The 26,086-nt window shown below is 44.5% G+C and overlaps 1 protein-coding gene across 2 annotated transcripts in view; it reads right to left on the minus strand.

The window, feature by feature from the left end:
• MYOF (myoferlin) overlaps positions 1-26,086 on the minus strand; it is a 144,176-nt gene that overhangs the window by 11,635 nt on the left and 106,455 nt on the right. For both annotated transcript variants that reach the window (XM_055346146.1, XM_055346145.1), the window contains 13 exons: positions 24,995-25,156; positions 22,861-23,026; positions 18,866-18,942; positions 15,128-15,139; positions 13,614-13,712; positions 11,985-12,110; positions 10,003-10,158; positions 9,451-9,542; positions 5,827-5,997; positions 5,099-5,247; positions 2,952-3,091; positions 713-801; positions 529-624 (listed from right to left, as the gene is read on the minus strand). In XM_055346146.1, coding sequence (XP_055202121.1) covers positions 529-624; positions 713-801; positions 2,952-3,091; positions 5,099-5,247; positions 5,827-5,997; positions 9,451-9,542; positions 10,003-10,158; positions 11,985-12,110; positions 13,614-13,712; positions 15,128-15,139; positions 18,866-18,942; positions 22,861-23,026; positions 24,995-25,156 — 1,535 coding nt within the window. The remainder of the gene's footprint in view (positions 1-528; positions 625-712; positions 802-2,951; positions 3,092-5,098; positions 5,248-5,826; positions 5,998-9,450; positions 9,543-10,002; positions 10,159-11,984; positions 12,111-13,613; positions 13,713-15,127; positions 15,140-18,865; positions 18,943-22,860; positions 23,027-24,994; positions 25,157-26,086) is intronic.

Below are 26,086 nucleotides of genomic sequence, written 5' to 3' on the forward strand. Positions count from 1 at the left end.
AACACACACAGAGAGAGAGAGGCAGAGACACAGGCAGAGGGAGAAGCAGGCTCCATGCACTGGGAGCCTGATGTGGGATTTGATCCCGGGTCTCCAGGATCGCGCCCCGGGCCAAAGGCAGGTGCCAAACCGCTGCGCCACCCAGGGGTCCCCACAAACTGAAATTTTAAAAGCCTTGTGTTTCTAGTTACTCAAGACATCAAAAAGGAATAAAAATGAACTGCAGGACTAAAAAGAAATAACAAGTCTGCTAATAAACTGAACCCACTTTAAAGGAAAAATGTAAAATTTTTATTGGCTCTAATAGCCATTAGATACCTCTGCTTATAAACAAGATCCCTACAGATTTCTCTTTTTCCCTTCATCTTGCTGGAGCTTCCTGAGCAAACTACATTAATGGAATGAAATAGCTTCACCTGACCAAGAATCCTAGAGAGGATACGTTGAATGATGGTGACTCACGAAGGAGAGAGTCTGTTTCACTCCTTCTTTGTCAAAGGCAAACTAGCACTAGGATGCTAACCTTACCCTTTGACATAGATGTCACTCATTTCCTCTCCTGTGATGCTCTTCTCATCCAAGAGAACGTCCTTGGTATTCCAGATGATCACACGCAGGTAGTATCTGAAAGGAGCACATTTTGAAGGTGTTTTTTTCTCTGGTCCGGCACCAAGACCCTAGTCTAATATAGCAGGGTCTTAAGATTACTTACTTTTTAGCTTTCCTGGGGGTGATGTTGAAAGGAGGGCCTGGTGGCCCCAAACTCTTAGGGAAAACATCCACCCACATCTGAAGTTTCCCCTACATCATTCAAAAATGAAAAAAACATTAAGTTGTATTATGAGTGGTAGAGTCTGTAACTTTTTTTCACATTTTCTAGGTGAAACTGTTTGTTCAGGCCTGCTAATGTATTAATGCATATGGAAAGTGAAAAAGTAGAGTAGAAGAGCAAACCAAGATAAATCATCTATCTTCAATGTCATTTAGGCCATGCACTTCCCATTCTCACCAGGAGTCTCCGATGGCTGTGTGTGCCCATCTCTATTATAGTCTGAATGTTCCCCGGCTAATAAAAAGAGGGCTTCCCATCGCGAACACAACCCCAGCACACGCACGCACGCACGCACACACACACATGCTCCTGTACCCTCTTACAGTGACTTGAAAGTTGCGTCTTCACTCAGAACTCTACTTATCACATTGCCTGCTTGTTATCAGTCCTGATTTTGTGACACACAGGGTTTTCTCCACTTACCTCCAGATAGAAAATAAAAATAATGTAAAATGGTATTTAATTTGTAAAAGAGAGGCTTACAACATGGTACTTCCAAGAAGAGATCCAGCAAACGACAAGAACATTACTGTTCCCCAAAGTTGAGGAATCCCTGCCATGGCTGGCTAGTGTCCACCACCTGGGAGGAGGCTCGCAGGAAGGGGAGAAGTGAAAGTCTAAATGACACTTGTGGTGTCATCTTGGTGAGGTCCCGCTCAGGTCTTCCATTGCCATGACCAGGGCCATCTATCTGACTAGAATGTTCTTCCAGACATGCCAGGAATGCCATTAACAAACCATATCAACTGTATGAACCAACTTAAATTCCCCAAACTGTTCTTGGATGTTATGTAGACTCTGCCTTCAGGCTGGTCTTTAAGGTTACCAAGGAAACCAGACTGGCTTCCTAGCACACAGTGATCCAAATGAGTTAACTGGAACTCTTGAAAAAGGACATATCTTTCTCTGGTCCTGAGTCTCCTCTAACTAATCTCTAGGGCTCCAGGTTCTATACTATATCAGGCACCATGCAGAACGTGAGGCATCTGGGTGTCTCCTAAGGCCCAGTCACAGTCTGTCCAGTTCAGTAGGTAGAATTGATGGGGGGTGGGAAGTGGAAGGGAGGGGTGGATTTGGAGGGAGAAACCTTCCTCACTTTGTAATTTCTTAAGACTTTATCCAATTGAGGGGTGGGAGGGAAGAGCGGAGGAGGAATGGGCTCTTTGGGAGAAGGAATAAATAAGAAAATGAAAATGTGGAACAGAATAAAAGCAAGAAATGAGTGACAAAATAAACTAGTAAGCCCAGGCCACTTGCCACTCTCTAAACATTTTAGAGAGAAGCTCATCTACAGTTGTGCGGTCATGGTTGACAATATTTGCACTTATTCAATTAATACTACTTTAAGTGTGATTTTCTAGCACCTGTAGTAGAACACCTCCGGCTACTTATTAAAACTCAGATTCTGCCCCCACCCCCACCCCACCTTGGACCTACTGGATCTGAACGACTGCAGGTGCGGCCGGGAGTCTTCCTTGGAACAAGCTTCCTCGCGGGTCATTCTGGCCTTTGCCACATCTCTCCTCGCTTCTCTGGAAACTGCTTCCCAGCTCCTGGGAACTGAGCCTCCCCTATCACTATCCACGTGGTCCCTGTGATGAGCCATCTCATGTCCTGTGGTCTCAGGCAGCAGCAGCTCACCCAGGTGGGGCCAAGCCCAGTGCTCCCCAGGCACTGTCTGCCTGGCTGCTGGTCAGCAGTCCAGCAGGGTGGCTGGGTGGGCAAGTTAGGGCAACCAGTCCTTTCCATGTTTGGAAGTAGCTGGGGCTACATTATAACATAAAAACCTTAGAAACGGCTCACAGTATTCTTTCACGTAGAAAGGTGATCACAGGAAGAGAGCCCAGACTAATGGAGATTCAGAGAGAGAAATAGACAAGAGACAGGGAGAGAGCTTGTTCAGAGTCATGGTCACCCTCTTGTCTGGATTTAGTGAGTTACCCAGAAATTCTTAGAATAAATTCCCCTTTGGCATAAAGCTAATTTAAGCTGCCTTTCTATTTCTTGTGTATCTAAAAGTGTCCAAAAGAGACAAAAGAGGCAAATCTGGGTCAGTTCTTATCACTATGTTTGTGTTTGGGATGTGGATGATGGGTCTTCAGAGGGACAGCTCTTTTACCTGGGAAATGTTGGGCTGGAAGGTGCTGTGCAAAGTCCTCGTTTCCACATGCTCGGGGACCAGCCCCTGAGTCCTGAGGATGTGAAGGGCCAGACGCTCATCGGGGGCCCCGAGGTGCTGGTGCAGGATTTTGTTGGCTTCTGGAATGGAGAGTGGCATTGAAACAGAGAGGGGCATCTGCAAACAGTTCAGCCAGATTGCCCTTAGGAGCATGTAGCCCTTCATCCTAGAAGGGCAGTGCCAGTGTGCAAACTTGGGTTTGTGAATGAGTCATTGAGAAAAGTCACTCTTGGCCATGGGCCCTGCCCCAACCAGGAATAGCAAAGGGACCAGAACACAGTGAGTGAGAGCAGCCTGTATTTACTTTTGTGGCAGGAGCTCACAGCCAGATTCTATTTCCCAGCTTCCCTTGCAGTTAGGTATGGCCACACAACCTAGCTGGGCTTGAATGTAACATAGGTAGAAGTGACATCTGTGTCACTTCTAGACCTGGCACAGAAAGCCCTCTCATGAGAGAGATTCTATGTGCTGTTCCCTTTTGGGTGCAGAAGAAACAGCAATGTTAGGTGCCTGAGTTCAAGAACAGAGCTGCAAGATGGAAGGGCCTGAGTCCATGAAGCATTGCTGCCCATTGGAATACCTACTGTGAGCTTCTGAGAAATAAACTTCTATTGTTTTAAGCCACTGACGTGTGGAAGTTTGTTACAGTAGCCAGCATCACTGTGGCATTTTCAAATCAGCCCTCAATTTCTCTGACAGAGAGGTGGAGTTCTCTGTCCTCTTCCTTTGAATCTGGAGACATATCTGATCACTAAAGTGCAGAGAAAGAATGCTGCATGACTTCTCATGCCACATAGCTTCTGGTTGGTCCTCTTGGGATGCTTGCTCTGAGGGAAGCCATCCACCATGTAGGGAGCATGAGTTTCTGGTGATCGCCTTTTTGGAAAGGCCTGAGGAGGTGTTCTGATCATTATTAGCCCCAGGCAAGAGCCAGCATCAACTGCCGGCCATGTGTGCGAGGCATCCTGGACACCCAGCTTGGTCAAACCTTTGGATAGCTATAGCTCTCCCCCGCCCCAACATCTGACAGCAACCAACCACATGAGCTAGTCAGGTGAGAACTGCCCAGTGAGCCCTTCCTGAATTCCTACCCGCAAAACTGTGGGCAAAACAAAATAGATGTTTTTCAGCCGCTAAGTTTTGGGGTGATTTGTTAGGTAACAATAGTAACTGGAATGAGCCTTATGACTGAGACAGTTTGGAGGGAGTTGTTTATTTGAGGGGTATTCTTAACTATGATGTCATGTTACTTGCCAGTTGATTCCCAATCCCTTTTGCAAGTTCTTATGTTGACAGCAGCATCAACATTTCCTAAGCATCTAATCATTCCTGATATTGACGAAGGCCTCTTCAAATGGAAGGACAAAATATAGTTTCTTGCAATGTCAAGAATAAACAGTTGAGGATCAGGGAAGCACCTTTACTCCCATGTGTCTGTATTTGGCCTTCTCTGGATATCCTGTCCACCCTCCAAGGCAAGCTCCACTGCCACCCACTCTTGGAAGCCCTCTCTCCCTACAAAACACTGATTACATCACAGCTCTTATGCTCTATTAAGCTTATTTCAGGCTTTGTCATAGCGCAGCTAGATGGCTATGTGTCAGGACAGAGTGTATTATAAATTACTGCTGGAGAAAGAGCAAGACCCCAAGCTCAGACATGAGCTAGATGTGAACTCAGAAGATTCTTCAAACCAACCCCCTGCATCCCCGAGCCTTCTCAGAGAAGGGCTGGAAGAATGATGGAAGAAGACTGGAAGAGAAATTCTTGCATTACCACCTGAGCACTTTTGAGCTTAATTATGAGCTAAACATGCATTACACAGAAATTACTAGAACTTTGTGTTCAAAGCTCAAATGGCTACGACCAAAAGGGCAAGTAAAACATAAGACAGACAAGAAAATGTGTGCACTTTGACACTTGACAAGACAGCAAAACCTGGTATAATGGGGCTTTTGTTAAATAGTCCTGTGTGTGGTATAATTAGGGCACTACTCTGTCCATCCCCCCCTCCAGAGCGGGGCCCCGCAATATAGATAGGTTGCTACACTTTGTAACCAGCTTGCAGTCTATGGTTATGCACTTACCAAATTCATCCAAACTGTAGTCTCGCCCTCCATATCTGATTCTATTTCCATCTTCAGAAAGGATGGGTGGTGGGAAGCCTTTGAACCTGGCTACGTTTTGAAGCAACTGAGTTGGTCTCAGTTGATCTCGCCAGGTGTTTACTCCAGAACTGTAAATAACATTCCACACTCAGAGTTACTCCAGGGCACAGAGGTTCTTCTTAGATTGACACACATATACACTTACAGGTGTGTCCATGTAATGAGGGAACAGGGAATCTGCTCTACCCTTTGGCTTTTGCCTAGAAATCTATTTCAGACCTAAAATCCACAATTAGGTTGGCCTCAGCCAACTCATCCTTTCCCTGCCCGCCCACCCCTGAATTTCCACCTCCACAAAAATGAGAGGTTTGTCTACAAACTGTAATCACAATAGGCAAGTTCATAAAGTAGAAATTGCAGGCCGTATCTCATTAGACACTATGGGAACATGCCAAATAGCACTTAGGGAAAGAGGGACATCACCAAATTGATCAGGAGTGGGAGGGAGGTGGGGGCATTGCCCTGGAGTTGAGTAATGCTCTGGCCCTATTCTCCCAAAGATAATCCTATTATTAAAAACAGTACGTATCTGATTCAAATGAGGAGTGGCTCACAGAAGGCAGGCACTGAAGTAGAGAACCAAGGCATGCCCACATATTAATGTTGGATGGAGAAAATTGTCTACATTCATGGCCAAAGCAACTTACACACAGTACTGCTCAGGTATGCCGCAGTGAGACCCAAACCGGGAAAGGAATCGGTTTTCCAGATCAATAATTGTTTCTCCCACCTTTTCATCACGGGTAAAGGTGTCGTAGTCATAGACAGAAATTTTCAGATCTTTTTCTTGAGGTAAGTAGCAGCTCAGTTCATACATTCTAAATCAACAAATGCAAAGTTAGAATCTCCATGATTCTATCCAGGTCCCTCAAAAAAAAAAAAAACAGGGCTTTGCGCAGAGAATCCCTGGGTGGAGGTTACGGCTGCTGGAGAACATGGTGCCTGGGCCAGCCAGGTGGGTGGCAGTGGGTGGGGGCACTTGGCAGCAGCGCATGTTAGTAATAAGAACAATGCAAGGTTATATGCTTGCTCAGGGGAAGAGCACGGCTTTCAATACCTATGTGTGAACCCTGAGGTATTGATCCTAGCTTACTAGCTGTGGGACCCTAGGCCACTTATTTACCCTTTCTATGTTCAGTTTTCTCATCTGTAAAATAGTGACAGTAATACCTACCATCTCCTGGGGTTGTAAGGGTCAGGTGGAGCAGTGTTTAGAAAGCATTTGGCATGACTGCATGGCTGAAAACCCAGTAGCTATGATAATACTAGTGATTAATTATAATATTATTAACATTATTATCACATGCATATTAACTGGGGCAACCAAGCATCTCTGCCCAGCTGGGAGTTTAAAGACGCAGCACCCTGATTTACAGCCCTCTCTCTGTGCCCCTACTATGTGCCCCCTGCCTCAACAGAGACCACTAGCCCATGGAACATCCTTGACTGCCCCATAAGAGCACCAGGGAGGGGCGTGGTGAGTGGTGTGCACCAACACATGTGATGTGCAAGGTGCCGAGAAGGCTCAGTCCCTCCATCCACCTAGGCCTTCTGGTCTGCCATTACTTCTTAAAGGCTTTTCTATAGAGTTCATATTGAACTGCAAACACACCTCAGATTCTTGTGGCAGGTGAGCAGTTTCTGAAAGGATGATAAACGGAATGGCATAAGCTCTGGATGGGTGAGGTTTGGTCTTTGCACCATCCACAGAGGTATGGGTCCTATAGTAGGTGCTCCATAAATTTGGTGAAGGGAAAGTGTGAGAGGCCTCTCCCATCCCTCTTCTCCCCAGGCCTCCTCCCTTCTCCTTGCACTCTGGTGTGTGGACTAGTTCCTGCCCCCAAAGCCAGGAATGTTAATCCATTTCAGCAGAAGGGTGTGAACCACTGGGGCCCTGGAAGCAAACTTCTCAGGGGCTTCTCTAGATGGCTGTGGCCAGGAAGGGGCATGGAGAGGCAGGTAGCCAAAAGGCGAATGAATCATGACCATACATGAAGCCCTGTATCTACACATGCCCCATAATATCACATTTTTAGAACTGGATTCTAAACTAGAATATATGACGTGTCCCTTGAGAAAAAGAATTCTTTGGTCAAATATGGTTGAGAACCACTGTTTTTGGAGTCCCTCTGGTCAATCTAAAGGCTCTGAGAAGTCCTGCAGTCATCTTCAACCTGAGCGTCTTGGTTTGATGAAGGAATACTTTTTTCTTAGAATACCAATTAACATTCTATAGAAGACATACATTCTGTTGAATTCTGATCTGGATGTTGCTATGATGTGACAGGAATATGCTGAATGATGGCTGAGCACATAGGAAAGGTTGCTCCTTTCTGAATTCCTATCCTAGAACCCCTCAGGGTCTCTGCTGAGAAGAAAGTCACCCCCCTAAGACCGAGCCAGGGACCAACAGCCATCCAAGAGGCTGCAAAGCCAACATCTCCTTGGGGAGGAGAGAATCTGCATATACACCAGGCATGGATTGGCTTGGCAGAGCCTGACAGCATCACTTCCTCCCAGGGTGTCTCTGAGCAAGACTTTTCCTGCCACTTAAGCCTGTGCTTGGCTCCTCTGAGACATGCAATACAGACAGGGCCGTCTTTCTCCCATAAAAGCTGGCTTTCCCCTGCTTCCCTGTCTCCCTCACATGGAGCCCTCCTTCCTGCCCTGCGTGCCTTTTCCTGTCTAGACCTCAGGGCTGGATCAGCGGAAGAAAAGGAAAATGATCATATTGCCGTGCCAGAGGATTACTTCCATTCCCTGGCCCCAGCACGCAGCTTTGGGGTGTGCAGCAGAGGTGTGTGTGTGCGTGTGTGTGTGTGTGTGTGTGTGTGTGCAGGTGTGTGAATGCATGTGCCCAGGAGCTGAGTGAACACGAGGTTCTGTGTGCGTGTATGTCACAGGATGTGAGCATGTATGAGGGAGAAGAGTGTGTGTGAACCTTAGAGACTCTGAGTGACAGACTTCAAGGTGTGTGTGTGTGTGTGTGTGTGTGCGTGCGCGTGCACACATGCATGCACAGAGGAGAGAATGCATAAGGACACAAACCAACAAACATGAGTAGAAAAGGAGAGGATGGGTAAGATAATAAAGCCAGTAACTAAACTATAGGCTACACATCAAATAAGAACAAAGTATTCTCCCGTTTGGCAAGGTTCTGGGAAATAACAGCAGAAAGAACATTTCTTCTACACATGATGGCTTTGCCATGAATATGAAGCATTATGAAGGGTGCTGGAAAGGCCTGGGGCTTGGTCAGGAATTACTACCTAAATCTTGGCCCTAGCATGGACTAGCTCTGTCGACAGATTTCTGGCACTGTGTTTCCCTCATTCGTAATGTGGGGCTGCTGACCTTGGCCCTGCCCTGCTGATAGGCTGGACATGGACATGAAAATGACATGGTGGCAGCCACTGAGAGCCTAGTATGGATACCACACAGCCCCTGAGGTCGGGTGGCCTGGGTGCGCATCCCAAGTCTGCCTTTTACCAGCCAAGCACATGAGGTACTGGTTCACCGTATGCCTCAGTTTCTTCTGTTATCAAATGGGGATGAACAATTGCATCTCAAAGTTGTGACATTTTTGAGATGTTTCACATAAACGGCTCAGCAGAGTGCGTGCACTCAGTTAAAAGTTCAGCAAGTATTAGCTATCATTAAATGTGGATGCAGTTTGTAACTAAACAATATGGGTCCCATTTAGAGGTGACCTGGATTTGCCTTTCCCTGGAGGAGGATCTCTTTCCCTTGATGAGGTCAGTGTGACAGCCCAGAAACAAGTCTAAAGTGGCAACAATGAAGAAACGACAGCTTTTTCAAGAGTCTTGAGGAACAGAAGGCGTCTGACCCCCTCCTCAGCTTTGCCAACAGGGTCATTAATACATGGAAAAGGTGGAATCAGAATGTCCCAGAGGACAGGGCCCAGACTGGATTCAGGGAGAGAGAAAGAACACGTTGCTACAGGGAAGCACTCCGCTTGTCCTCCTCGCCTAGAGCTCGTAAACTTCCTGGACTTCTGGGGTTCCTGCCATCCCTCCCCCAGCCCCCCTGCTCCCTTCACTTCCCTGGCTCGGAGCAAATTTCTCTCAGAGAAGCCCATCTCGTGACTTGGCTTTATTTTCCTCATGGCACTTACTACCTGCTCTGCTGCTTAGAATATCTAAGTCATGGTCACAGTTTCAGAGCCTAGAACAGTGCTTGGCACATGTCACATCCTTACCAGCTAAGCCATGAGAAATAAATGACAGAAAATGTTTAGAAATGTTCGTTACCTGCCGAAAACTGGGTTGAGGGTGTTGGGGATATAGTGGTCTCGATCTTCTATTACTTTTTTGCCCAGTGTTATTTTTATATAAGGGTCACACTGCGGAGACAAAACAGATGGCATGCTATGTCACCATGAGGTGCAAGTTCAAGATGGTTTCTGGGACTCAGGTGAGCCTCCACACCCACAGTGATGAAAAGCTGGTGGCTGTGGCGCTCGCACCTCGGCCGAGGTCTGAGCAACGTGCCCCTGTGGGCGGCACACAGCCAGCTGCCTTCAGAGAAGTGGCATGGGGTGAAAAGGTAGAGGCAGGGAGGAGGGACCCAGCAAATCCTGAGGTCACATCTGTAAAATGAGAAGCATGAACCAGAGGATTCAAAGCCCCTTCAAGCTCTCAGATAAATCCCCATTGGGACAATCCCCCCAAATACATTGTTTGGATAGAGTATCTTTCCTCTAGTGAGATAACAGACGCCCCAAAAGAAAGAACATGACAATTATTGTGGCTGATGACTGTAATTATCTTGCTACAGGAGAAGGCCCACACCCAAACTCTTACCAGGCCATTGTTGTCCTGGGGCTGGAGCTCTAAGCCTCGAACAATGTAAATCCTAACCGTGCATTCCTGTGGGACGCTGTCAGGTAATTCCCGAAACTGCCTGGGAGGGGCCGGCACACTGGGGTCATCCGGCAGAGAGTAGATTCTAAAGGAGCCCTAAGAGAAAGACACACAGATGTCCTCCCAAGGACTATGGTAGTCTGGGCAGAAAGTTCCTGCCTTCCCGACCGTGTACACTCCAGGGCAGCCACAGGGGCCATGGGGTTGGGTCACAAGGGCTGCCTTTTGGGAAAGAAACAATGTCTATTACACTTTGCATAATTCCAGTGGGGAGTGTGAAATGATGATAAAGTAATTATTGAACTGATCATAGGGGAGAGAAAGGGCAGGGCGAAGCAGGGAGACCAGGCACAGATCTAGGCAAGTGTTGGATCGGTACGTTGGCAAAAGAGGTGGTGAGGAGTGAAACTGCACGTGTTCTGAAGATAGGAATAAACGTGATTATATTTTAAACCCAGTAAAGTACAAAGGATGATTACCTTTTCTGGCGTCACCCCAGTAAGCCTCCCAGCCCCCAGGAAAGCTCCTGTTCATCCCTTAGGTCTCAACTAAAAAGTGTCACCTCTTCCAGGAAAGTTCCCTGATTGGGTTGGATACGTCTCCTAACTTGCTCTTCTAACCTGCCCTCACCCCTGTTGCAGCACTGACCTCTGCCTCTACTTGTCTATTTATTGTCTGCATTCTTCATGAGACTGGGAGCTTCCTGAGGGTGGGAATTATGTCTTGCTCATCACTCTGTCTCCAAGACCTAACACATGGCTAGGCATGTCGCCAGGGTACAATAAGTGTTTTTTTTGAATGAGGGAGCCATCAGGCCAGCTTGACATGCCATATACTTTATCCTGAAACCAGCACTCAAGTTGGATTCAAACCATGTAGGTCTTAGTTCCAGCTACACTCATTCAGCAAAGCAGTGTGAAGTAAGCACTGATTGTACTATGTGCCAGGTATTGGGAATCCCAAAAGAAGCTCAAGGAACCCAGTCTGGCACAGGGATGTGAAATAGGCTGGACTCTCAGGCCTTCTTGGATTGCTTGCTGGGAAGCTACAGGATGTTGAGAGTATGGCTAGGGTAGAATGCCCTGATAGGTTAGCGACGTCTGCTATTGGAAAGGATTAGGAAGTAGCAGCACCGCTGCCTGGATTTGCCACCTGCAATCAGAGGGTGGGGCCATAACGAAAGCCCATACGTGCAATGTGAAAGGTGCTTTAATGGTGGCTGGAACCAGACCTGTGGGAGCCCGGAGCAGGAGTGCGTCAATCCGCCAGAAGCAATCAGGGAACACTTCACAAAGAATGTGACTCTTGAGCTGGCCTTGAAAGGGATGAGTAGGAGTTTGTCCAACCACAAAGAGGAAGGCAGAAGAGCCTGTCCCAAGGCTCTGAGTTGTGAGAGGACAAGGTGTGTCTGGGGCTTGGGAGAGGTCCTGAGCAGCAGGGCGTGGGGGCCTGGGAGCTGAGTGGCTTGTGAAAGTCCAGCTCTGCCTCAGGAAGGAGTGGAGACTTGAGCTCTGGAAACCCAACATCTTTCAGTAGTTAAGAAACAGGATTAGATTTGGCTGCATGGGGAATAAACTGGAGTGGACAGAAAGGTGGTGAGGACGAGAGATCTGGAGGCTGCTGCAGGTCACCTGCAGAAAGCCTGGGAGGAGGCAGGATATAGGGAAGAGAGATGAGGGCTTGGAGAAGCTCAAGCTGCAGGACTCAGGCTTGGATGGCAGGGGCAGGGCGAGAGACAGGAACAGACTGGCTTGGAAGGTTCCACCCCCAACCCCAGGGGCCCTTTTCTTGTCATTAGCTTCTAGCGTCCTCCAGATGTCAGAGGACAGGTCCCTGTCCCAGAGGCTGGTTGTTCTTTATCCTAAGTCTATAAAGAATTAAAGGTGGATTTGAAACAGCACAAAATCCCACATTTTACTCACCTTAAACTCTCCTACCACAGAGGGATCTTCATTTTCATCTGATTTGCCTCGATACAGCTTAAAAGTATCTGAGAAGTCTGTCAGGCCTTCAAATTCTGTTACATCCTCTAGTTCACAATCATATATCTGAAAACCATCAAGAGATTCTTAATTTCTCATTAAAATACAGGTAGAGTCTAAAATCAAAAAGACTGACAATACCAAGTGGGGCATGGGGATGTTGATGGAGCAACTGGAACCCTCACATTGCTGGTCCAAGTATAGAATGGTACAACCACTTGGGGAAAACATCTGGCAGTTTCTTATCAAGTTAAATATCCAGCTATTCTATGATGCAGAGACTAAATTCCTAAGTTTTTATCCAAGAAAAATGTAAACATGTCCACATGGTACGAGAAGGTCTGAAGCAGCTTCACCATTAGGAGAATGGATACCCACGCTGCAGTCTATCCATACAATGGACTACTTACTGCTCAGTAGTAAGAAGGGACAAACTACTGATACACAGGACAGCAGGATGGATCTCAGAATGACAGTATTGGGCTAAAAAAGCCAAACACACATAAAATACATATAGTATGAGCTCATTTATATGGAGTATAAAAACAGGCAAAAGCAATCCATGGTGATGAAACCAGATCAGCTGACTCCAGGAGAGATGGGGGAGTATGGATTATTGGCTGGAAAAGGGTGCAAAGGAGTTCACTCTGGTAATGGAAATGTTCTCTGCCCTGTTTTAGGGGGTGGTTTACATAGATGTATATAATTATCACAACCCATTGAATAGAATATTATATGTAAACTATACCTCTGTTAAAAAAAAAAAAAAACAGAAGAAGAGGAAGACCAAGAATGAGAAAGAGGAAGGAGGGTAGATTTGGGACTGACCTACTTGACCAGTTTGATCATTTTTCTAAATTGGTGGTTCTTACATGCTGGTGTTTCTTAAGCTGCACTGAGATGTTATGATGATAACAGGAAAATATGTGGGGGTTTTCTACTTTGATGGGGAAAATCATTTTAATGGCTACATATTTCTCATTTTAAAGATTCTTTCTCCATGCAATGTTCTGAAAACTTTAACATTTGCTTCTACTTAAGTGCATTAATTACAATCTAAAAATTGGAATGAGGAATTGGAAACTCAAAACATTAGCCCAGGAGATCACATATAGCCAGATCTGCCTAGCTCAACAGTTTGCCTTCCTCTGGAAACATGCACCCATGGTTGCATGGAATATTTGTGATGGAATGTTACACTCATGTAACAATAAAAATTTCAGCTAATGAAATGGATGCCCATTTGGAGGACAGAATGAGAAATTTCATGCTATTCTGCAAGAGTATGGCTTTTAGGATTCCCTGGGTCAAACCGGATAATTGTTGGCCTAATTAGTGTGGTGCCAACCCGTTCCCAACCCTCCATCAGCCCCCTGCCCCAAAGTGAGATTCATATAACACCTGTCCTTAAGCTCATGGAATCCTGGCAAAGCCAAAGCCCATTACAAGAGGACGCTCCAGGAAGCCAGGGGTGCTCCTGGCCCTTCCCCATCAGCACCCTCCATTGGACTTTTTGGTCTGTTTTAATGGATGCCGATCCTTCACCCACAACAGCATAGACTCAGGTACCTTGAGTTTCGAATATCCTTTCTGAACATATTGTCCACATTTTTCATGTTCTCCTGTGGAAGCATAAAATTTACTCCACCAGTCAACGATTTCTTCCTCCTAATGAAAGACACATCCAAATGGAAACATCTTTAGTGTTGATGTAAATTTCCAATCAATGCAGAAACCCCAAATGTAATAGGTAAGAGAAATAGATACTTCTAAACTTGAAACAGGGAACGTTATAGCATTTTTGTTTATATGCACAATGGACTCAGCATCCACGATTCTTCTACCCAGAAACTGGAGGTGAAATGATCATCGTTGGCAGCCAATGAAATGTGTTTGGCTCTAATGTTGACAGCTATACTAGATGATTTCTTACATCCTATAAACACAACCTATTCATTAGTTTCATTTTATTTTTTATGCTGTTGTTTTGGTATTTGTATATACAAATAAATTAAATTCCCATTTATGTTTTCTACTATTACATTTCTTTAACCTTTTTAGCCAGCAATGCATTATAAAACAAAACTAAGCTGAGAGATGGAAAAACTGGCTCTAGTTCAAGTCACATCCTTTATATTATAAGCCACATACAGCCTCATGTTACAAGCCGTGCCAGCTTGGACAAGTTGTCTGATATCTCTGAGCCTCAATTTCTTCATCTACTGAGTGGGATAATAACACTACCTGTCTCCATCTACCCCAGAGAGTTGTTTGGGAAATCAAGTAAGATCATTAGAGAAAGAGCTTTGAAAATGATAAAATGTGGGGTCCTGGGTGGCTCAGTCAGTTAAGCATCCAACTCTTCGTTTTGGCTCAGGTCATGGTCTTGGGGTCCTGGGATCAAGCTTCACATCTGGCTCCTCACTCAGCAGGGAGTCTGCTTGTCTCCCTCTCTCTCTGCACCTCCCTCTGCTCATGCTCTCTTTTCCAAATAATAAATCTTTAAAAAATATATAAAAAAAATGATAAAATGTGAAACAAAAGCAGGGAGGCATTCTAGGTCCTTTAGACCAGTGGCTCCTAACCCATCCTTGGAGATTTTAATCCAATGAGCCTGGGTGGGTCCTGGGCATCTAGTATGCTTCCATAAATTCCCCAGGTGATTCCAACATGCGGCCAGTGTTCAGAACCTCTGGTTTAAATGGGTGGTGCATGGTTGCACAGAAGGGACAACATATCAGAATCACTCGTAAAACATTTTGTAACTGCAGAAGCCTATAGTTTATAAAAGGCTGTTAAAATTCCACTCACACATTTGACAAGAATAGAGCCTCATCAGATGCACTCATTGCTTATTCAGTCTGGGTGGGGGTGGAAGGCACGGGGAAGGAACACTCGAGAAAAGCTGTATCTTATCTGTGTACCATATGTATGTACACACACATACATACACACACAATTATTTCCCTTTTATAGTTAGTAACCCAGCCCAGCCTGGATTAAAAAAAGTTTCTTCACATATCCACTGTAGGCAGAAAATCTAAAATGAATCTTAAATCTAGCAAAGCATGTATAATAGTTACCTTTTCTGTCAGCTGTGTACAGGAAGAGGGCAAACCATATAAAGTCACATGGATATGTAGACCCCAGGAGCATTAGGTTTGAAGAGAAAGAGAGAAGGAGAAATTAACTTTCATGTATGCCTTATATTGTCAACATTTTTGATGAATTATTTAAAGTATTCAAGATGATCTCATAATTAAACACACCTTATTGATTTCTTCTCTGAAAATGTGTAAATGAATTATCAACAAAACTAGAATGAAAAGGCTGGAGGCAGCTAACCACATCCCATGTTTTCAAGAGTTAGATAATCTCATTGTCTGCCAGCACAGTGGTCCCAAGACAGGAGGGGTGGGGTGGGGGTGCCTGGTAGTGCAGCTGCTCATCTGCCTACCCTAAACTTTTCATTTCATTTAGCTCCTAAAGTATTCCTCAACTTGGCTTAATTCTTATCCCTTCCAACACTCCTGTCATGAGATATTCGGGTCTAGTATGGCTGCAATTTCATCATATAGGAACCTTTCCTTGCTTTCTCCCCATGCTTCTGTTATAATACCAGATACAGATCTGTCCATCAAAATTGTTCTCAGATGTCAAGTTTCTCGTGGTCAAATGCTTCCATTTGAGCTTCTGCATGGAGAATCCAACTCTGATCTCAAGGCACATCCAAGAGATGAGAGAATGGTGAACTAGGATGTGGGGCTTGAATGTTTGCCTCATGCCTGCCCAGTGCATCACCCAAGTTCACTCTCAGGGGAGGTCTGAGGGATTGCTATCTCGACCCCTTTCCTGAAATCCTAACTTAAAGTTCATGTTTCATGTGAGGAGAGAACAACTCATTACAGGCACTCCCTACAGCTGTTGTATGAGGTGGCCACGGGCTTCCTCTGTAAGTGCCCTCACTGTTCTCTGGATGACGTTTATTCAGCACACAGAACTGCCAAGAGAGGCAGAGAGACAGACAGATGTAATAATTCCTTATATTAGATTCATCCCAAAGCAGGATTAAAGGTTCAATCACAGCCAAATTGAGATTTTGGAGAGAGGAATTTGATGCCCAAAGTGCATTCACATTCCAAATGGTTCATGAATTTTTTTAAAAAAAGATTTTTAAAGTCGGTTTATTCACATCTATTTTCAGCAATTTGAAATCATTTCAAAGAAAAGAATAGCTTGTGATTTAGAAAGCACAACCCAAAACAAATGCCTGATTTTAAAAGTTAGAATTAATATGGGAGAATTTATTCACACCTGTCTGCTCAATAGTTCATGCAGAAAAGTTAACAGGAGCAACCAAAGTAACTTGCTTTATGGTATCTACACAGTAAGAGTCTCCCTTAGGCTTAAAACAATCATATTTGTTTAAAGATCACCTTTCACTCCAAAATCTAGTATTAGAAGGAATCTGAAAGGAGAATGAAAGTCTTCAGACCAAGATTCCCCCAGTCCCAAGCAGCCTCATGCATTTCCTTATCATACATACATGCACTGTCGTTGGAGAAGCCATTTTGCTGAGTGCTGTTGACAAACTGCTTAAGCACTGGAATTGGAAGGTAATGGTTGAAATGGCCATGTAGGAATGTCCATGTGACCTGGCAAGCACTTACCAGGTTGTCCCAAGTACTTATTTCTCACCTTTCTGGTGGTAGTGCTGAGCCCACTTCAGAACTCCCACAGTTCTCACAGTAACGGTGTGAGTTTCTGTGAGCATGAGACTGTCACCCAAAGCTCGAGCCTCCAGCATGCATCCACAGTACAGTGAGCTTTGACTCTCTCTCTCAATTTACCCAGATTGTGTTAGTGGTAACAGATGTCCATTAAACATACATCACGTGTACATGTAATGTATGCCCATCAGCAAGCTGGTTATTGGCTCTTCCAAAGCTCAACTTGGTTCATTCAACTTTGCAGAGATGTGTATTGTCTTCCCTGATGAATAGGCAGAGCCAGTTTTTTAGGGGAGGTTCCAATCAGCCATTCTTAACACGTGGACCTCAGCGAGGTGTTAGCAGAGCAAGCTGAATTAAAGTCATTCTCCATATAGTGCTCCCCTCTTATCTGCAGGGCATACCTCTCAAGACCTGTAACTGATGCCCAAAACTGTGGGGAGTATGGAACCCTGCACATACAATGTTTTGTCCTATACATACATACTTACCATAAAGTTTAATTCATAAATTAGGCACAGTAAGCGATCAATAATAACTAATAATAAAATATAACAATTTTAATATAGTGTAGTAAGTTATGTGGATGTGGGGTCTCTTTCAAAATATCTTATTGTGCTGAACTTGCCCTTCTCATGATGATGTGAGATGACAAAATGCCTACGTGTGAGATGATGTGAGGCGGATGATGTAAGGATTGTGGCGCAGTGTTAGGCTTCTGTCAGTGACCTTCTGACGATCTGCTTCCCGACCAATTGACCTGCTACTGACTGTGGGTCACTGAAACCTCAGAAAGCTGTTAGGCTGTAACTCAGATACCAGGATGTAAACTCAACTTTTACAATGTGTTGCTGCAGTAACCCAGTCGTCTGTTAACTATTACTAAGAAATGAGTGAGATTATCGGCATAGATTGGCCTCGTTCCTCTTGATCCCCCACTCCATGTAGGGCTACTGTGTAGGCAGCAGGTGTGAAAAAGAATCGTTTGACAATGAAGTAGGGAAACTGGAGACAGATGATAGAACAGGATCTTAAACTGTTTTTTTCCAGAGCAGTTGTGAAAATGTACATAAAGGGTCTTAAGTATACAATACTTAATTTCTCTCTGGACCACTACTGTTTTGTTGGGAATATGTGAGGTCGTTTACAAAGTGAATGTGGTAGTTTTGCAAATTTGGTATTGTCATTTGTGACTGTGGAGGATTCCCAGGGAACAGAATCAGATACACTGCTATGCAGTGCTGGCTGTGGAGACCACATTTAATATGGTCCAGTTGTTAGTGAGCTTAATGAAGTGGGAAGGAAGTGAATTTTTTAAAAGGCACTGTTTATGGACATAACATATTAAAGTGCAATCATGTGCATTCTTTGGCCAGTATGCACATTAAAACATGCTGTGAAAGTCCATCCTAAATGCCAACACAAACAGAGAGATATTTGATGTTTTTTTTTTTTCCTGGACTGAGACCTTTAAATTTTTTTTTTCCCTTTCCTTCTTGTAGAATTGACTGGAATGGTTCTAAAATAGGGTCCTGAGTGAGCATCACCACCAATTTCTTCACTTCAAAACCAGAGTGAGTATAAAAATGAAAGATACCCCATACTCGGACAAATTGGGTCATTAAAAATCCATGACACTTCTCCTTCATGTGGAGAAAAAAAAGCTGCTCTGCTTTGTGTGTCCCTCTTCTGAATGTTCTGTGTTACAAACTGTCTCTTGAAATTTCTCTTTCTAGCAAATGGTATCATTCAGGCTGTCCACACCAATGGTTCTCAGACCTGCCTGCACATTAGAATTGCATGGAGAGATTTTTAAAATATACTGATGTCTACTAGACCCGTCTTCCTCGTGTAGGTAGGGCCTGGTCTGGGTATTATTTTAAGCATCTTGGGTGACCCAGGGTAGAGGACACTAGTCTACGCAATGTCATCTTAACTATTGATGAGTGTAAGAATTGGATTCTTTATTCTATTATCTTCTTGACAAACTGGTTTTTAATTGCATTGAATGGTTGTTTGATTAATATACCCAATGCCTAAGCACCTGGAAAATAAAACTGACATTATCCAATGATTAGTTCTGAAACCTACCTTTGAAGCCAGTAATGGTTTGGTGTCTTCTATTTCGATAATGACATCCCGGCAGGGTGGGGTAGATAGGAGGGAGGCTGCAAGACAAACAATTTCTCACCTAAGATGCTTAGAAAAATACAGTAGTGAACATTCTAGTCCAAGTTCAAGTTCAGCAGTCACAGTGGGAAGGCAGAGTTTATGCGTGGGTGGGATTTACTGAGTAAGAGAGGACCGCACCTGAATGGAGAAGGTGACCCAGTGGTTCATCACTTTCCCCAAAACGTGATGTAAGGTTAGACATTTTTAAGGAATGATGTGGCCCATTTTTTTTCTCTTGTCTTGGACAATTAGCCCAGTGCCTGTACATAGGAAGTGCTCAAAAAAGAATGGTGTCAATACCTGTCTTTAGAGGATGTGTGTGTGGGGGAAGGGAACCTACATCTAAAAAAGCCTCTGTTTCCTCTGTTTCCTAGAATCTGTTCCCAAGACACAAAAGCAAAGCAGGGTGAATAGTTGCACATTTCAGGTCTGAAGTTGCAAAGGCTCATTCAGCGCCAGTTCCCATAACGTGTACACAGGGAAAAGGCATCACCCTGGCTTTAAGCAATTCCCAGAATACGGCTGACCCTTGAACAACACAGGTTTGAACACTGTGTGGGTCCACTTACATGTGGATTTTTTTTCCATATCGTACAGTACTGTACATGTATCTTCTCTTCTTTGTGATTTTCTTAATGTTTTCTTCTCTTCAGTTTACTTCATTGTAAGAATACCTTATATAATACATGCAACATACAAAATATGTGTTAATGGACTGTTTATGTCATTGCTATTTAAGCCTTCCAGTCAACAGGAAGCTATTGGTAGTTAAGCTTTAGGGAAGTCAAAGCTGGACATGGATTTCTGACTGCAGGAGGTCAGCACCCATAACCCCTGCTGTTGTTCAAGGATCAACTGTATATGTGGCTCTCAGCTTTGGAATTAGAGCAAGAACTCAAGGGTAGCCCCTGGGCCCACCCAGTTTGGTTCCACCAAAGCCTCAGCCCCAGGGCAGGGGTGTGGGTAAGGGGTATGGCCACTCTTTATGGCAGATAGCACTGGGCAGATAGCACATTCAACAGGAGGCTGGCACCAAGCTGGAAGGAACTGCCAACCCAAAAGAACTTTCTGTTTAACCCACCCAGGAAGGCCATAAAGCAGGGGAGGGAAAACATTTTTTTTTTTTTAGGTAGGTACTATGTGCCAGGCTGTGGGTTAAGTGTTTTATGATTTTTATCTCATTTAATTCCTCAATAATCCTGTAGACTATGCACTGTTATCCCCCATTATAAAGGCTAAACTAACCGAGGCTAAGAGAATGCAAGTTAGTTGCCTCAGGTTAAACACAGAGGAAGTGGAAGTAGGTGAACTGGGGCTGTTTGACCCTAAAGCTTGTGTTTTGACATACCAGAGGCAGAGCAGAGTAAATGCTCAACGAATGTTGGAAAAGATCAGGGTCCCACTGGGGAGGCTGGGGAGACCGACAAGTACTGAACATCTATGATACTCCAGTTGCTACAATAAGTTATTTTACATCCAAGTAGAAGCCCCTATATCTATCAGCACTCTCTGCATTTCCAAGATGGGCTCCCTCAAAACTTCTAACAACTGCCACGACACAGAAGGTGACAGCCAGTTGGGCAGGCAAGCAGTAACACAACTGTATACAAGTTCCTTCTTACCAGTTCTCTGCTTTACCAGCCTCTCAGCAACAGCCTCAAGGACAGGAGGAAAACATTATTCTGTATGCTTCCAACATTAGGCCAGCCAAATACATTCCTCAAGTCTTAATCTATTATTGGTTTTAAGAAAGGACCAGATTGCTCTAAAATAATAGATTCTGGTCTTGGGAACATTATGCCCCCCCCCCCCCATGCCTTGCCTCATACTCTTTAAGGATTTTCCTCTTTGAAGAGCTCTCTGAAATCTTGACCACACTTCACATTAATTACCTACAGTCCCTAACTGGAGACCTCTGCTTGAAACCCAACCTGCCCACCCCCCTGACCAACAGACACCAATAGATCCACACTTGAGGCCAGAGAAAGGTCGCAGAATTTGTGATTTCACATATTTGGATCAAAGAACCTTGTCCCATGAAAGCACTAGGAAAAATGCTAGGATAACAGTTTCTCTCCATTTAGTAACCCCGAATAAAACAATGCTGCAGTTACAGTAATCCTTGTTGTTATAAAAAGTGTTGCTGTTTTAGGTACTATCAATTCAACACAAAACGCTCTGCATGGGAAATTTCTGGGTAAACTCATGTAGGCTTTTTGTGCCCAGTGTGATTGTGGATTTTATTTTTTCCTCTTCTCTGAATCAGGGATACAGCATGCTCAGAACCACGTAACAGATGAGTTTCAGATGCTCTGTAAAATCAATACCAAACCTTCTAGAAGATTAAACAGAACTGGTTGAGCAGTGCACTGTTCTTCTCAGTGCAGAACTGAGAAGTTCTGCTCAGAACTTCTTGAGCAGAAGACATCTATTTTGGTCTTGAGGCACCAACGATCAGTTGGATGAGTGTGTGCCAATTCTCCTAATCTCATGATAGCCAGGGGTCCTAGGACCTTACCTTCTTCACTGTTGTGACCCAGTTCCCAGCCCCGAATATAGACCCTGCACATAATAAGCTAAAAATAAGTCATTATTGAGTAGGCAATAGCAAAATGCTATTCATTAACTATTATTTCTTTGGAGCCCTAAGGTAAGTATTATGCCTTGCTCTATCATCTACTTAATCATGAGACCTAAGGCAAGTCATTAATGGATAAAGAAGATGTGGTTTATGTATACAATGGAATATTACTCAGCCATTAGAAACGACAAATACCCACCATTTGCTTCAACGTGGATGGAACTGGAGGGTATTATGCTGAGTGAAGTAAGTCAATCGGAGAAGGACAAACATTGTATGTTCTCATTCATTTGGGGAATATAAATAATAGTGAAAGGGAATATAAGGGAAGGGAGAAGAAATGTGTGGGAAATACCAGAAAGGGAGACAGAACATAAAGACTCCTAACTCTGGGAAACGAACTAGGGGTGGTGGAAGGGGAGGAGGGCGGGGGGTGGGGTGAGTGGGTGACGGGCACTGAGGGGGACACTTGACGGGATGAGCACTGGGTGTTATTCTGTATGTTGGTAAATTGAACACCAATAAAAAATTAATTTATTAAAAAAAAACTCAGCAGGTGTCAGTTTTTCCTCCATGAGCAACAATGAAATAATATTTTTCAAAGAACATCACAATAGGGGCACCAGGGGTGGCTCAGTCGGTTAAGTGTATTCCTTCAGCTCACATGATCTCACGGTCCTAGGATCGAGGCCCGGTCCTAGGATCGAGGCCCGCATCAGACTCCCTGCTCAGCGGGGAGTCTGCTTCACTCTCCCTCTGCCTGCTGCTCCCTCTGCTTGTGCTTGTTCTCTCTCTCAAATAAATGAATGAATAAATAAATAAATAAATAAATAAATAAATAAATAAATAAATAAATAAAATCTTTTAAAAAATTACATCATAATAATGGGATGTGTTAATGAGGACAACAGATGGAAAGCAATACGAAATAAAAATCCTCCCACTGCTTCAGTGCTCATGGGGGGACCCCTGTATTTCTTCACCAAAACACTTATCACACTGGACTGAACCACTCATTTTCTTGTTTGTCCTCTCTGCTTAACTATATGACAACTTTAGGAAGTACTTAACATTTCCTGAAGAGACATTATTTATGTTCAGCCAGGGACAGGTTACTTCAGAAGGTAACAGTTTGAGCATTGGATCCTCCTCAAGACAAGGTGGGAATCCAAATTTGGCTCTGCCACTTACTAACTATACTAGCTTGAGAAAGTTACATGGCCCACTGTAAATCTGTTTCCTCATCTGCATTTTTATCTTGAGGAAGTTTGTAAAGATTAAATCAGATCACACACAAAAAGCCCAAAATGATATTTATAGACATGCATTTTACCTTTTAGCTGGGGCACAAGATCCTCCTTTCCCGCATAAGGGTCACAACGAAAGCGGTCCAGACGATCGATGGTGCACTGCCCAACAACGGGCTTCCGCCCGAACTGCCTGTGGTCGATGACCTTGATCACCAGCGGAGGCATGTACAGTTCCTCCTTGGGCAAGAACTGAGGGGTCACAGGGGCAGGCATCACTCCTCTGTACGAAACCATGCCAATAAACTCACCCAAGGGACCAACCCAGACTCATTTTGCCCATTTGGTGTAGCCCCGGGGACTCACTGTAAGTAGTTTAGGAATTTATGTGCTAGGCAAGCAGCATAGTGCTTAAGGGCATGAGCTTAAAGGCTGCCTGGGGTTGAATCCTGGCTCTGCCACCAGGAGCTGCGTGACCTCAGGCAACTTTTCAATGCCCCAGGTAGACTTCAATAATAGGATTGTTTAATTGATGTGTGTGAACCGCTTAGAATAGTGCCTTATTACCTGGCTGTGTTCTGTGACAGGATATAGAGGCAGCGTTTAGTTAGAATTAGTTAGAATTTAGAAGTAACTGAGATAAAACGGAATCTCCAAGGGAACTGTGGCTGGGTCTCTTAGCTTTGAAAGGTCAGTGTTCAAATGGAATGCTCCTTTTTCCTCAATTCCTCCTGTTCCTCCATGTGGAATTTGGTGGTCTCAGTGACACTGTCCGATTAGGGAAGCATGGGCTGGTCTTAAGGTGTGCCTGGTATGTGGTTCAGATAATTTTTATCTCTGGCCTTGCACAGGAGTAGAGGTTCAGGTTGATGGAGTGCTTTTCCTCACTCCTGCTGCCTGAGACTACATTCAGACTGGAACTTGGGGGCAGGGGCAGGGAGTGGGCAAGGATGGGTTGAGTGGCCTGGGGCAATCACTTCAGGATTCTGGCTTGGAGCATCCAGGTGGCACTCCATCTGCAGCACTGTAGGGAGAAGAGCATGGGCTTTGGAGTTAGAGGAACTGAAGTTCAAATTCTGGCTACCTTACATGCCAGCTGTGTCCCTGGTGTAAATTACTTTACTTCCAGATTTCCTCCAAACTGGTTGTATAATGATTGAAAGATGCCTGTCCTGCTGGGTGAGAGCAAAGACTAAATGCAGGGAGTGTGAATGAATGCAGCTGGCACGGAACTGTCCCGTTGTCACCTCTCCATTTAACCTCTGCAGCACAGAGTGCATGGCCTGACACTCCCTGTGGGGCTTGGATACAGTGTCCCCTCTCTAGGCCTCAGTTTCTTCATTTGCAAAAGCAGAAGTTAAACCACAGGATCCTAGAGTTTGAGAATGGTGTATTAGCAACATCAAATGATGAGGGAGGGAAAATGAATGTGAAGGTCCTGGGCCCCCTACTCCATCATGCCAAGAAAATGCCTTGATTTTATCTTTTTTTATATGGTACAGTAAGAAAGGAAGACTTAAAAAAAAAAACGCTAAGGATTTAACTACTTTAAAAGTGGAAGGACTGGGTGACCTCTTCTTGCTGCAGTACTATGGGGTCTCTGACAGAGGATTGTGAACCAGATCTGATGCTGTCCTGTTCTTAACAACCAGGGGAGGACTTCCATGGAGCCAAGTGGGTGCCCTCTAACGGTACCTGGAAGTGGGGCACAGTCACAGGCTGATAGGGCATGGCCCCACCACCCAAATGGCCTCCTCAGCTGCCCCTTCCCTAGTTTGCAGTCCCAATCTGGAAGGTCCCAGTCCATGGCAGAGCTTCAGGAGCAGGGCTGAGGGTTAGAGTTCTATCCTCTAGGGCATTGACCAAAAGTCTGTACCTGATAGCTAAACAGATGGAGAGTTTATTCAAGAAATACCTAAGCATTTCTCATAAATATTTCTGCATTTTTAGGGATGTGTGAAGCTTCAAGAAACCATTACTATAGTGTGAGAATCTAAGGGAGGAAAGTCACTGGCAAGCTAAAGCCAAGGCAGGGTTTTTCTATTTGCTGTCAGAGTTTGGAAATATATTAACTATGTGTCTGTGTGTGTGTGTGTGTGTGTGTGTGTGTGGCGGGGGGTGATCAAGGGATGTGATATATATATATTATATATATATTCATATTTGGTGTAAAATTCAGCTACTCAACACACATGAACTATTACAGTCTTGATACTGTACCACTTTCATGAAGAGAACAGAACTTGGGAAGTTGGGTGTTTTCTTCAGGTTTTTGATCACCACTGATTCTACCCTTTCCCCTCCACACTCCACAATGAGGCTGGGGGAGGTGATAGAAGCCATCTGGTAGTTTTTCATATTTCTTAAGCCCCAAGCTAGAATCTAAGAAAAACAATATAAAGAAAGAGGAGGAAAACTCAGCACATTACAGATAATATTGAAAAGGAAAAATTTCTTCCTTAGTAACTGGCACACTTTTTCAGATTATAGGCAGATTTGCCTAAAATTTCCAGGACTATTATCCTAGAAAGCCTGTAGGTCATGCAGAGAAAGCACTTTTGCCCCTTTTCTTCTGCCTGAGATGCTAAAAGGCAGAGCAGTGGAGAGTGCAGGAATCGAATCCTGACTGTGAACCCTGGCAAGTTAGGACTCTCTCTAGGTCTTGTCTGCAAGCAGGACCAACACTATTATCCACTTACAGGGTCATTCTGAGGATCAAGTGTAAACTCCTTAACACAGTGTCTGATATGTAAGTATTCAAAAATGAAAGCTATTGTTTTAAGCCATCTGCTTTGGTCTTTGTGAACTGTTACTAAGACAGCCTGAGAAGGGAAATCCCAAGGTAACAGCCACTTGACTGGACCAGGGGAGACCTTAAGAGTGGACCAGATGCTGTCCATGAAGCTACCAGTTAGCTCCATCAGCCTGTCTGCCATGTCACCATTTCCTGTTGCTCCCATCCTTCTTCCCACCTTGGCCCCCTTTTGGGTCCCCTGCTCTCTGCACACACACACACACACACACACACACACACACACACATACACACCCATATGCGTGCACACACACACACATGTGCACACTGCTCTGTCTGCTTTCCCTCTTCCTTTTCTCCAGTTGACATGAGAAATCCAGCAGTCTCCTAGCTCCTAGTAAATAAGAACTCGAGATTTCTCAGTAACACTGGAATTGACCTGTTTTTTTTTTTTTTTCAACAAGCCTTCTGTTTCCATGAATATTTCAAATTTTTGGACAAATTCTCTTGTTGGAGACAGCAAGCGAATATGTAGCAAGATCCATTTCCTATGAGAGA

The sequence above is a fragment of the Nyctereutes procyonoides genome, unplaced genomic scaffold (assembly GCF_905146905.1).
Source record: "Nyctereutes procyonoides isolate TBG_1078 unplaced genomic scaffold, NYPRO_anot_genome, whole genome shotgun sequence".
NCBI lineage: Eukaryota > Metazoa > Chordata > Mammalia > Carnivora > Canidae > Nyctereutes > Nyctereutes procyonoides.